Here is a 13,261-nt window from a genome sequence, read left to right as displayed (position 1 = left end):
ATCAGCACAGCCTCAGCCTCGACTGAACAGGCCAGAATTTGTGAAGAATTTAATGTGGAATCTAACTCCAGAAGAGAAGGGAAAGGTGAAGCAGGGCAGAGAGCACAGCTCAGCTCTCCTCCTCCTCAAGAACCTAGTGCACGTCTTAGAGACAAAAAGGAGGAGGAGAAGAAGAAGCTGTTCAGCAGAAAGGAAGGCAGCAGGGATGTGAGGAGAGGGGATGGATCAGAGCAAGCCTGTCACTGTCATATTTTCTGAAAAATCCCCTTGCCCAGGATTTCTCTCCTGGGAAGCTGAGAAGCCTCAGAGAAAAAGGAAAACAATATTGTCTCATTCGCCTCTCCTGTGTTTTGCTGCTTTGGAATGCGTTTGGAGATCGTTTGCCAACACGTGAATTGTTTTTGACTTATTGGCCAATCACAGCCAAGCTGTGTCAGACTCTGGAGAAAGAGTCACGAGTTTTCATTAGTATCTTTTAGCCTTCTGCCTGTACCCTTTCTGTATTCTTTAGTATAGTGTTAGTTTAGCATTTGATACAATACAGATCATAAAACAATAAATTAGCCTTCTAAGAACACGGAGTCAGATCCATCATCTTCCTCCCTACGGCGGGCGTCTCAGAAAATACCACGCAAGCCCAGCTGGATAACTCCCACCCTGCAGGTTCCAGGGGCCCTGAGCAGCCCCGGCCTGGGGGGATCAGCACCTTGTAGTCCATCTGCTCGGAGCAGTTGAACACGTAGACCATGATGCCCAGGGCTCGGCCCAGGTCCTTGGTGGTCTCCGTCTTGCCGGTGCCAGCAGGGCCCGCAGGGGCCCCGCTCATGGTCAGGTGCAGGGACTGGGTCAGGGTGATGTAACACCTGCACAGGATGAGGGAAAAGGGCAAAGAGACTGAGCTGGGGGAGAGGAATGGCGGGTTTGTCTTTCCAAACAAGCTGTGGGTCTGTTGGTAGATAAAAAAAACAGCACTGGGAGATAAAAGAAGCAATGGGAAGTGTTCCACTGATTGATGAATGGAAAAAGATTTGCTTTTACAAATAAACTTTGGGGTTGCTGATAAATTAAATCGGACATTGAAAGATGAAAGAAACAATGTGGAAAAACCCTAAATTCCATAAGAATTAAAAATTAAAAGGGAGGGTTATTCATTCGAGGGAAATCTTCGGTATCAGGCGTTCCAGGAAGTCAGTACCTCTCAAGTTCGTCAGAAATGGGGAAGAGAGAAGGGAAATGCAGCTGGGAAATTGGGATAAAAAGGAGGCTGCATCCTCCAAAACTGGGAGAGACCCCAGGGGAGTGCCCCATGGCCTCTCCCTTTATTCAAATACAGTAAAAGGACTCCTCTGTCTCCTTTTTGCACATAAACCTCTGATGTTTGTGGATTGATTTTCCTAACATGGGTGCCACAGGTTACTGCAGTGCACTCTGCAGAGCCCTGCAGAGGGCTTTGTGTGGGAAAGGCTCTTCACTTTAAGGTTTAAAGTGAAGGTTTAAAGGTTCTTCACTAAACTTAGGTTTCTCTCTAAAACTCAGTTTTGCTTGCAATAGTTTGTGAGCTGGGTGACGTACAGAACAAACACCTGGGAAGTTCAACAATGCATACTGCAAATCATCAGAATTTTGCATTGCCCAATAAAGATATTCTTTCTTCAATAGTAAATAGATAACTGCAAATTCTTGGCCTGCTAAACGTAACAATCTGGTTCTGGCCTTAATTACAATTTGCGCTATCATCTCTAAAAGAGTAAAAATAGTCTTTGGAAACCTGTAGGGAAGAAAAACCCATTCTGTTATCAGCAAAGCTTTCAAACTGCTAGAGGAGGGTGGCTTGCCACTCGCCTGCCTCTTCAATTCACATTAGCACTGGTATGGAAGGAGCTCTTGGACAACTTTCCTGTGCTTCTTGCTAGTCCTCCTGCAGCCTTCCGTGGAAAATCTTGCACTTCCCTTTTGTGGGAATCCATAAAATCAGAGGGTTTTGGGAAAGCTGCAAAAGGCAGGCCTCAGAGGCAGCAGAACTGTGGTTAGAGCTGAGCAGCAGCCATGAGATTGGTCAGCAAAAAAAATCATGTCAGCTCAAAGCACATTCCCAGCAGTCCTGTCCTGTTCAGGATTTACACATAGCCCCCGCCCAGCAATACTTTGGGACAGCTCAGTGCGAGCACAGCCAAGCTGAAACTCCAGGTGGGCACCAACCACCGCCTCAGGGGGTCCCACCAGGCATCAGCAGGGCCTCACCTGTCGGTCAGGGGGGTGATGACGAGCCGGGGGGTGTTGCCCAGGTACTCGTAGCAGTAGAGGAACTGTGCATCGCAGATGTTGGCCCAGCAGTGCCGCTCCTCGTCCGACCAGCGGTGCCGCAGCTGCGCCAGCCACACGAAGGCCTGGCCGTTGTCCACCTGCAGAGTGCCACCAGGGAGGGCAGGGGGGTGACGTCAGTTCTGGCTCTCATCGTTTTCAGATTCTGTGCTGCCTGGGTGAGCTTCATGTTAAGCGTTAGTAGGTTCTCTTTACAAGGCAGGTTGACAAAACCTTTTCCAGCTTGGAACCAAGGAAAATTGATACAAGCTTCAGGCCCAAAATGCATAAACAATGGGGAACTGAGGACAGCAAACAAGGACGATGGGACTTCATGACCTGGAGCTGGAATTGGACACTGAACCCCAATATGGAAATGGACCAAAACTTATAAAAGTGTAAAAACTCCTGACTGGGATCCATCTTGGGTGTAGCCATGGCCGGGCTCTTGCACTGCCCGAGGTGTATCTTTTAAAGGCCTTTCAATAAATCCCTACTTGAATTCTTTTAGCTCTGCCTAGTCTCTGTTCCAGGTCAGCCTCTCCAGGCATCAGTTCTGGCACCCCAGATGGGACAGAAGGCATCTGGGAAACCCCTGGAGCAGAGGAACACCCAGCTCCTGCCCTCCACTCCTGCCAGCACTCCCAGGGGAGCCCAGTCTGGTCCAGAAGGTATCAGAGCCAAAGGCCAGGTTGGATGGGGCCTGGAGCACCCTGGGATGGCAGAAGGTGTCCCTGCCCATGGCAGGAGGTTGGAATGAGAAGAGCTTTAAGGCCCCTTCCAACCCAAACCATTCTGGGAGTATGTGATGACAGGCAGTGGTGGGGGAGTGGTGGACAAATCCCAAGGGATTCCCCCTGTGGGCCCACACCAGAGCCAGAAAGCTACAGAGAAGAAAATCCCAAATGCTTTTTCTTATGGCCCTGATGACCCAGGCAGTGCCCCCAGTGGTCTGGTCCCTCCCAAGATCTCCCCTTCAATGCCAGCACGGCTCACAGTGAGCTGGCAACACCAACCTTCTGTGCTATCATCTTGGCCACCACGTCCCGCGCGTGCACATCGATGGTGCAGATGGTCATGATCTTCTGCCTGTCCCCCCTGGAGAGCTGCCCCAGCAGCATTGTCACCAGCGTGTTCAGCTGGGCCACCTGCTTCTTGTGGTACTCCTTCATGGCCTTCTCGTAACCTTCCTTCATCCTGGAGAAGGCCATGCCCACCTCAGCTGTCCACCAGATCTGGGTGCAGCAGAGAGCCACCTGGGGAAACAGAGTGGCTCAACAGCAGGGTAACACAACATTCCTTACCTCTGAGAGGGTCTGACCCATGGGGAGGTCAGGCACGAGGCATCCCTGACGTGAAATGAAGTTTTGTTCACAGCATCACAGGAGACAGGAGAACAGGGATCCATTTTACATCCATTGGAATTCCCATCCTGGGCACAGCCAGCAGCTGCTCATCAGCAAATGAGCCCCCTTCCCAGCAAATGAGCCCCTTTCTCAGCAAATGAGCCCCCTTCTCAGCAAATGAGCCCCCTTCTCACGTCTGAACACATGGGAGGCTGCCAGAGGGGCACCCAAGGGGCTCCTTCCTCTCATCAGGCCCCATCAATTTGTTCTCTCACCCCACTGGGGGTAGGGGCTTCCTGTGACCCCTGGGGTGCAGCAGCCACTGCCCAAGTCCCCGAGCTGCATCCTGCCTGGAGCTCTGCTCAGAGCACAGAGCTCAGCCTGGGAACCCATCAGGAGATGGCCAGAAGAAAAGAGAACTCATATGATGTCTTAGTTTTTAAGCTTCTCTGTTCTTTGTTGCGCAGCTTTAGCTTTATATTAAGCGTTCCTAGGATCTTTTCACAGGGTGGTGAACACAAAACAATCCCATTCCAGCTGGAGACCCAAGGACAATCTCTTCAAACTTCAGGCCCAAAGCATTAACAATGCAAGGAGATGAGGGTGGGCAAGCAAGCAAGGAGGATGAACTTCATCATTTGAAGCTATTAACTGGACAGTTAACTCCTATATGGAAATGGACTAAGACTTATCAAAATGTGAGGTCTCGTGACCAAGCCCTCTTTTGCATCCATCTTGGAGCCACCTGGGCAGAGCCACAGCTGTGGCTCCAGCACTGCCAGGGTGTGACCTTTGAAGGCACTTCAATAAATCTCCACTTTATTCCTCTTAACTCCATCCAGCCTCTGTTCCAGCTCCTCAAGGCATCACACCCTTCCTCTCTGCCCTGGACAGAACCACTCCCACCCACAGCCCAGACCCCTCTGGAAGCAGGGCAGGGGCAGTACCTGGGCAGGGTGGTCAAAGAGCCACTGGTCCCTGGGCTTGTGCTCGTAGGCCGCCACAGCCGTGCCCATGCCATCCCTCACCGTGGCCCTCATGGTGTCCAGCAGGCGACCGAGCCACACCTCCACCTGCAGAAGGGGTTAAATCCCAGGAGCACGCCTGCTTCTCATCCCTGGGCCATGAGGGATGATCCCAGGAACACTGCTGTTGTATTTGCCAGGTGCCCCGTGGCAGGAAGGAATGATGAATTTGACTCTGTGTTCTCAGAAGGGTAATTTACTATTTTTTGGTACTATATTGTATAAAAGAATACTAAACTGAACTATACTAAAGAATACAGAAAGGATACTTACAGAAGGCTAAAAAGATAACAATAACAACTCTTGACTATCTCTAGAGTCTGACACAGCTTGGCTCCAATTGGCCAAAGAGTGAAAACAGCTCACCAGAATGCAATGAAACAATCACCTGTGGGTAAACAATCCCCAACCACATTCTAAAGGAGCACAACACAGGAGAAGCAAATCAGGTAATTATTGTTTTCCTTTTTCTCTGAGGCTTCTCAGCTTCCCAGGAGAGAAATCCTGGGTGAAGGGATTTTTCCAGAAAATGTGAATGCCACACACTCCTGCTCCTCATCCCTGGGTGATGAGGGATGATTGCAGGAACACCTGCCATCCCTCACCCCTCAGCAATGAGGGGCACAAGCAGCTCAGCTCTCCAGTCACAGCCTCGGGGCTCCTCCAGACTGGGCCACTCAGCCATTTCTGCTCCTGCAGGATCAGCATCTCCTCCCAGGGAGGTTTTTGTGGAAACCCAGCTAGAGGAGGAACCACACTGAACTCCACTGAGGAGCAATTGAGCTCAGCGTGTTCCAGCTCCAGGCCACGGCAGAGTCACCCGTGGGACTGGAGCACAATCTGCCAGCAGCAAGAGAATGCTGGGAACACAATTCCTGCTGAATTTAGTATTTCACAGGCAAAGTCCTCACTGAGAGGAGAGTTTAAATGCCAGTGCCATCACCGAGGAGCTCAGAGCTGGTATTACCTACTTCAGCTTCCTTTAACAGTCCGTGGAGAAAAGTGCAGCTACAGGGACAGAAAAGCTGAGCACTAATTTGATTCTTAAATTTTGTATTTCAACTCATCCTATGAAATAGGATTTGGAAAACAGGGGAAAACCCTTTTCTTTCCAAAGGTATCCGTGCAGAAGTACTACAGAATAACTTAATCTGTTTTCAGTCTGCACCTGCTCCCAACTGGGAGGGTAAGAGTAACCTTCAAAACATCTTTCAGAAATTAAACTTGAAAAGCCCAGTAAAGAATAGGCCAGAGCCCTTCCTCACACCATGGGCTGTGAGGACCCATCCAGAGCAGGACTGGAGCTGTGGTGTAAGCAAGGATTAAGTTCCACACCAGCTCTTCCAGCTTTTCCCATGGAGCCTGTGCAGTGAAACTCTACAAGAGCTTGGCCAGGGATGCCCACCTGAGGGGGTGGGAGCAGGTTCCACCAGAAACCCTGGACACACAAGGGCTCCCCTCTCACCTGCCCACTGCAGTCACAGGGTTCACTGAACTGGACATATTCCTCCTCTCTGCTGTACATTCCCAGGCCAGCCTTGGTTGTCTTCTGCTCAGAGTCCACCTGGAATTTCAGCCTGGCCAGGTTGTCAAAGAGTTTGGAAAGGTGGCGCTGCACCTGCCAAAGGGATGGTGTAAATGAAGTGAGGGGGACAGGACCAGGACAGGCAGAGCAGAGAGCAGCAGAGGTGTGACAGCCACAGTCCTGCTCACAAAGAATGACCTGGACATCTTGGCAGCACCACATCTGCTCACTCAGGGCCAGGATGCTGCCAACAGGAGCCTCTTGCTGTCCTTCTCAGGAGCTGGATTTGGTGACCCTGGTGGGTCCCCTCCAGCTCAGGCTATCCTATAATCCATCCTATGGCTATGATCCATCCCATGGCTCGTTTGCCCAGCTCCTGCTCCCTGTCCCACAGAGGATTCCAACCTCTCCTCAGGAGGCCAAGTCAGTTTCTTGCCTGGCCAAATCCCAGGAGGTGCCTAGTGGATCGAGACGCAATGGGCACTCAGCTTCCCCACCAGGACAGGCACACATCCTTTCAAATCTTACACAAACCATGGAATCCTGTTTTTCCCCTGCAAGTGGGCAGGCTCAGCAACCCCCACTGTCCACCCCCAGCCACTCTGCAGGGCCTTGGCTGTGCTCCAGCACTCGACACAGTTCTGCCACCAGAGCCCAAAATGCACCTGAACCTGCACCAGCTCAATACCCAGTTCAAGTGGATAATATCATTGTCTATTTAATCCTCCTTCAGGAATTATCAGGCTTTGAAACTGCAGTGGAAAGGCTGAGAGCGTATCCGTGTATGATCCTGCCTGACATTTACTTTGATTTTACTGCAAATAGTTTTGAATAACAGAAAGCACCAGGAATTTTTCCTTACTCCGTGGAGCATTTCAGCACAGCAGCTTTCCTCTGCTTCCTGTGTTCTCTCTCTCTCTCCATTTTAAGCATCAATCAGCTGTGTATTTATGACACTCTGTGGGCTGAAATCACCCAGCAGCAGCAAACAGATCCAAGCAGAGTTAAAGGTTAGTGGCAACAGGAGCATTTCCAAGCCTGCCCCATTCACACCCTGACACAAACGCTGAAAAGGAGGAAAGGCTTAAGGAGGCTGGGGTTGCTCACTACTAAAAGGTGGAATAAGGAATTGATTCCTTACCCAACAGGCTCCATTTGCTGTGAACGGGTTGATTTGGCTCACACACCAACCTCAGGGTTAGTGATGCCTCCCAGACAGGCTGGGCAGGGCATTGCCAGGCTGAGGGGCTGAGGGTCCCTGGCAGCAGCTCCACATGGAAAAGCACCAGCAGGACTGAATCCTCTGAGCTCTGCCCACAGGGGACCAAGGATTCTGATCCCTGGGAATGGGGGGAAGGGGACTGCGAAGCCATTTCTTACAACAGGAGGGTCACTGCCACCTCCTCCTCATTGCTGGGATGATCCAGCAATCCTGTCGAGCCAGGAGGAGGAATGGTGTGTTTGGGGGATTTGGGAGAAGGAATGGTGTGTTTGGGGGATTTGGGAAGAGGAATGGTGTGTTTGGGAGGAGGAATGGTGTGTTTGGGGGATTTGGGAGGAGGAATGGTGTGTTTGGGAGGAGGAATGGTGTGTTTGGGGGATTTGGGAGGAGGAATGGTGTGTCTGGGGGGATCCCCCACACCTGGCATTCAGACCCCATCCCAGAAAGCCAGTGCAGGGTCAGACAGCACCTGGCCACAGCCACTGCCTGACCTGGCTGCTCACCTGTGCAGGCTGTGCTCCTCCCTGCCCTGCCACCAGGACATCCCAAAGGCTTTGCAGGGGGAAGGAAGGGGCACTTCCTGGAAATTGCCTCTTCTGCCTGAAAAATCAGCCCTCTACAAGCCACCAGTGCTCAACCCTCCCACACTGGAATGCCCAGCCTGGGGCTCTTTCTTTGCTGGCATCCCAGGCTGGGATCCAAGGTCAGCAACAAGTTTTGGATGAGATCCTCATGGAAATAATTTTCCTGCAACCTCGGTGTATCCCAGCAGGAAGAAAGCCACTTTTTTTAATGGCACAAAACCCACGGAGGTGCTGTCTGAACCTGCCAGGAGCATCCCCAGGGCCAGATCAGACAACAGCCAGGGCAGGGCTGCCTGTCAGTGAAGGCAGGTGGAGATGAGCTGTGAAGGAGTTGTTAATCCAGGTAGAGTGGGAGAAAACCACTCTAGAAAGGACACTAAGGAGAGTGCCAGGACAACACCTTCCCCTGTGACGCTCCTGAAAATGCCAGGGTGGTGCAGCACAAGCCTTACCAGCTGTGGGTTGGTGCCGTTGGAAAGAATATCCAGCAAATCCGCAGAAGAAATGAAGTAAAATCTGGGAAAAGCCAACCTTTTCATGTCCAAATATTCAGCCAAAGCCTTCTCACACAGAGACAACCTGGGGAGACAAAGCAGAGCCCGGCGCAGGTGGGTAAATACCCTGCCATGCTTCGTGCTGCCCTTTTCAGGCAGGCTCTCCCCAGCATGGGGAAATGCCAGGCACGAGCTGAGCCTGCAGGCTGCTCCTTCCCTCAGCCCTGAACAGACCCACAAAGCACAAGGGAACTCACTTTCTACTCCAGGGGTCAAACACCCAAGAGTCAGGGCAGCCGGATGAAAAAGCAGAAGCGCGAGTGGAAGGAGAGGTTGGAAAGGTTTGCAGGCTGACCCACTGCTTTAGACAAGCTCGTAGCTGCCACAGGTGGTGGCATCCACTGGGATGAACATTTCCAGAACTGCTTTTATTCTAATGAGCCACATTTTAAAGTCTGATTCCAACCAGCTCAGCTTTTTGTGTTTGCAAAGCATGAAAGGGAAGTTGTTTGCTCCGATCTAAAATGAATCTTGCAGTGTTCACATGCTAAACTGCTGCTGAGCTTACAAAGTTCCTAAATAACATTCTCTGTGAGGAACATTGGCCTTGTTCGATTGAAAATAAAATCAAATCCTTATTTGAAATGGAGAGCTGCTACTGACACAACAGCTTAGCATGGGCTTTGAAGTGGTTTTCAGGCAGATTCATTTGTTAAGTGAGAAGTGTCTCCATCCCAGGGCACTCAGGGCTGTCTCAGGGAGCTGTGTTATGCCTCCTGTCAAGGGTACACAGGGATAATTTTGTAAATGAAATGGGCTCAGCTCTGCTTTTTTTGATCACAAAATCACAGAAGGGTTTGGGCTGGAAGGGACCTCAAAGCCCAACCTGTCCCAGGATGCTCCCAGCCCTGTCCAGCCTGGCCTTGGACCCTGCCAGGGATCCAGGGACAGCCCCAGCTGCTCTGGGCACCCTGTGCCAGAGCCTGCCCACCCTCACTGTGTGACGGTCACAGAAACTTGAGAAAGATCAGAAAAGCTGGAGATTTGTGACTGCAGAGGAAGCAGAGCCTCAGAAAAAGCCTCGGAGCACAGGTTGAAACAACTTCTCATGGCTGATTCCAGCCTCTGACAAAACCCTGGGGCTGATGCTCTACCTACCTACTCTGGATGTCCTCCAGTTGTTGGGACAGACCTGGTTTATTGGTGGCTTCAACCACATTTGGGGTTTTCTGAGCTTCATAGGCCAGTTCTTTAAAATCCACATCAATGCCTTCAAAACGTTTGGAGTCCTACAAGGGGACACAAAGGACACACAGGACACAGCAACGCTCTCTTGGTGTGCTGAGAGATCCCATCCTCTGAGAGCTGTCTTTGGGGTGAGGGGAAAGCTCCCCCCTCACCAGTGAAAGGCTTGTTCCTCCTCGGCATGGCTGTGAGCCTGGAATAACCCTGGGAGCTGGGCTGGAGGCACCTGAGGAGCTCCTCAGAGCAGCAGCAGGAGAAGAGCTGCTCTCCCCCAGCACCAGAGTGGATGGAAAGGGAGGAAAAGCTGCCAAAGCTGCCTGGGCCAGCTCTGTTTGATGATTTGCAGTGTCTGAGCAATGATCTCAGCCCTCTCCCCTCCGAAGGAAGAGGGAACACGCCTGCAGCACTGAAGGAAGGCATCAGCTCCCACTCAGCACCCAGGAGCTCTGTGTTTGCCATGCAGTGCTACAGGGGAGATCAGCCCCTCAGCAGGGCTCAAGCACAGCCTGGGGTACAAAAACACCCTGGGGGAACAACCCCAGCACTGAGAGAGCCTCCAGAGGAGAAGATCAGCCCCTCAGCAGGGCTCAAGCACAGCCTGGGGTACAAAAACACCCTGGGGGAACAACCCCAGCACTGAGGGAGCCTCCAGAGGAGCGAGGCAGCAGAACAGCCCTGCTTTGGGGAATTTGGCACTATAGATAACCCCATTTAATAATGGAGCCTCTTCTTCAACACTTCCCAAGCAGGAATTTGGGATCTGGGGGCTCATACCTGGGGCAGCTGTGCCCGGATGTCTTCTGAGCCTATGAAAATGCTCTCCAGGTGACACCACGTGCGCTGCACCTCGAACCAGAGGGAGATGACGGAGTCAGCAGTGGAGAGCTTCCTCTGCCAGGCAGACACCTCCTCCAGGAAGAAGGCAATGTACTTGGATGACATTAAATTCTGCAGCTGCACCTGGTTGTCTTCTAGAGTTTCAACGAGCTCCTCATCTGACTTCAGCAAGGGGGTCTGGGTGCGGGGGTGAGGCTCGTACTGAAACTCCCTGGAGCCCCAAGTCATCCTCAGCTCCTTCAGCACCTTCTCCATGCTCATTTCTCGCACTGCTTTGTCCACAATGCCATGGACCTCCCCCTCAAATTCATGCAGGTTGAGCTTGAGGAGGTCAGCCAGGGTGGTGTCCGAGTCCATCACAAACCTCACGCCCGTCACCTGCATCAGCTGGCTCCAGTGCCTCTCCCTGATGGCAGGATTTTGGAGCTCTGCCACAGCCCTGAGGGCAGTCAGCATGTTCTTCACCTTGCTGTCCAGCCCGCTGAAAGCATCCCACGCCCTCATTTCCTTGTCCAAACTCCGGATCTCTCTCGCAAACCTCTTGCACTCCAGATCCATGTTCTCCACATTAATGTCCACCCACCTGGTGGTCTGCCAGTCTTCCAGGCTGGTGTTCACCAGGGAGATCATGTCCCAGAGCTCTTTGAGCAGACACAGCTCCTTCCTGCACTGCTTCAGCTGCTTGTACTCTGGCACCATGACTTCAAACAGACCAGCTGATTCATAAATCGAGGTCATGGCTGACTCCATCTGTTTAATCTCCGTGTGCTTTGCATCCAGCAGTTGATACGGCTTTGCGGTGTCAAACCTAGAAATAAACGTTTATTCTTCATAAGTGACATTGTAACAACTTCTAAAGGACCCATGAAAAAAAAAAAGAGCCTCTGAGAGCCAGGGGAGAGATGAAAGGTCTCTGCTACACCCTGATGGCTGAGCCACGTGGCACTGCTGACACCACCCAAGCCCAACATCCTCCCAGGGACACAGCACTGCAGGCACAGCACGGAGGAGATCTGTGCAGCACCAGGACATGCAGGTGATGCCTTAAGATTTCAGCTTTTCTGTTTTTCAAATCCTCTAGTGCATTAGTGCATAGCTGTGAACTCCATATAAAGTGTGGTTAACTGCCTTCACATTTTGGTCAGACAGAACAATCCCTCTGGGCCTGAGATCCGAGGACACACCAGAGGCCCTGGAAAGTATAAACAAAAGTGAATTGGGGGGAGAAAACTGGGGGAATGTGACTTCACTACCTGAAGCTCTAATTGGAGGATTAACTCCTGATATGCAAACAGATCAAACTGATATCTGTATAAAAAACTTGTGTTCATCCTGGGTGCAGCCTCTGCGAGGTGCTGACTGCCCAAGGTGAATCTATTGAAGGCTTTAATAAACACGCACTTTATTCTCTAACTCTGCCCAGCCTCTGTCCTAGGCAGCCACTCCAGGGCCCCACAGGGATGAGCTCTTCCCTCTGCAGGCTCAGAATCACAGAGTAATGAGGTTGGAAGAGACCTCTAAGATCATCGAGTCCAACCCGTGCCCTAACACCTCAACTGGACTATAGCACCAAGTGCCACATCCAGTCTTTTTTAAACACATCCAGCGATGGTAATTCTGCCACCTCCCTGGGAAGAGCATTCCAGTACTTTATCATTCTTTCAGTGAAAAATTTTTTTCCTAATATCCAACCCTTACCTTCCCTGACATAGCTTGAGGCTGTGTCCTCGTGTCCTGTCAGCTGCTGCCCTGTGGAACAGACTGACCCCTGTAGCCATGATATTTTATGAAAATCCTTTTACCAGGATTTTCTTCTCCTGAGAAGCTGAGCAGCCTCAGGAAAGAAATGTAAACAATGACTGTCTGCTGCTGTGGAGTGCAACAGGTGCTGCCTTGATTGGTCCATGAGAGGTGTTTCTACTTAATGACCAATCAAGGATGCAGCTGGCTCAGACTCTCTGGTCAGTCACAACCTTTGTTATTCATTCCTTTCTATTCCTGTCTCGCCTTCTGATGAATCCTTTCTCTCTATTCTTTTAATGTAATTTAACATTTTTAATATAATTTATATCATAACATAATAAACCAACCTACTGAAACATAAAGTCCAGATTCCGTGTCTGACTGCTCTGAATGCCACAGACCCCCACTTGTCTACAACCTCCCCTCAGGAAGTTGTAGAGAGCAATAAGGTCACCTCTAAGCCTGTTTTTCTCCAGGCTGAACAGCCCCAGTCCCTTCCAAGGTTCCTGAGGCTGGTGTGGTGCTGGAGCAGCGGTACCTGAAGGGCGCCTCCGCGCCGAAGCGCTCGCGGAGCCGCAGCTGCTGGGCGTCGAAGGCGGCGCAGCTCTGGCGCAGGGCTGTCACCTCCAGGGCCTGCAGAGGGGCCACCTGCTGCTTCACGGCCTGAGCCAGCTTCTTCACCTGGCCCCACTTCTCCGGCAGCTCCTGCGGGCACAATGACACCGCTGGTGGCACCACAGGGGTCCCTCCCTGACACATCACTGACTCCGTGATGCAGAAGGCTGAACCACTGCTTAATTCTTCTGTATTATATTCTTACTCTATTCTTAAGAAACCCATAACCCCTTCCAGCCTGTCTGGAAGAGCTTTGACCTCACTGGTCAACCAAGCAAAACACCACTGTGGTATTCACATTTTCTGAAAAATCTCTTTGCTCAG

At 51.3% G+C, this 13,261-nt stretch overlaps 1 protein-coding gene across 1 annotated transcript in view; it reads right to left on the bottom strand.

Annotated features, from left to right (window-relative positions):
- The window catches only part of LOC119709599 (dynein heavy chain 9, axonemal-like), a 54,339-nt gene that overhangs the window by 15,370 nt on the left and 25,708 nt on the right, over positions 1-13,261 (bottom strand). The window contains exons 18-26 of the mRNA XM_038157571.1: positions 12,861-13,027; positions 10,517-11,387; positions 9,656-9,786; positions 8,456-8,582; positions 6,138-6,290; positions 4,595-4,720; positions 3,318-3,557; positions 2,242-2,402; positions 707-863 (exon numbers count right to left, since the gene is read on the bottom strand). Of these exons, the coding sequence (XP_038013499.1) occupies positions 707-863; positions 2,242-2,402; positions 3,318-3,557; positions 4,595-4,720; positions 6,138-6,290; positions 8,456-8,582; positions 9,656-9,786; positions 10,517-11,387; positions 12,861-13,027 (2,133 nt within the window). The remainder of the gene's footprint in view (positions 1-706; positions 864-2,241; positions 2,403-3,317; positions 3,558-4,594; positions 4,721-6,137; positions 6,291-8,455; positions 8,583-9,655; positions 9,787-10,516; positions 11,388-12,860; positions 13,028-13,261) is intronic.

The sequence above is a fragment of the Motacilla alba genome, chromosome 18 (genome assembly GCF_015832195.1).
Source record: "Motacilla alba alba isolate MOTALB_02 chromosome 18, Motacilla_alba_V1.0_pri, whole genome shotgun sequence".
NCBI lineage: Eukaryota > Metazoa > Chordata > Aves > Passeriformes > Motacillidae > Motacilla > Motacilla alba.
The sequence above is the reverse complement of the archived record's forward strand: the minus strand, read 5'-3'. Positions and strand labels throughout refer to the sequence as shown.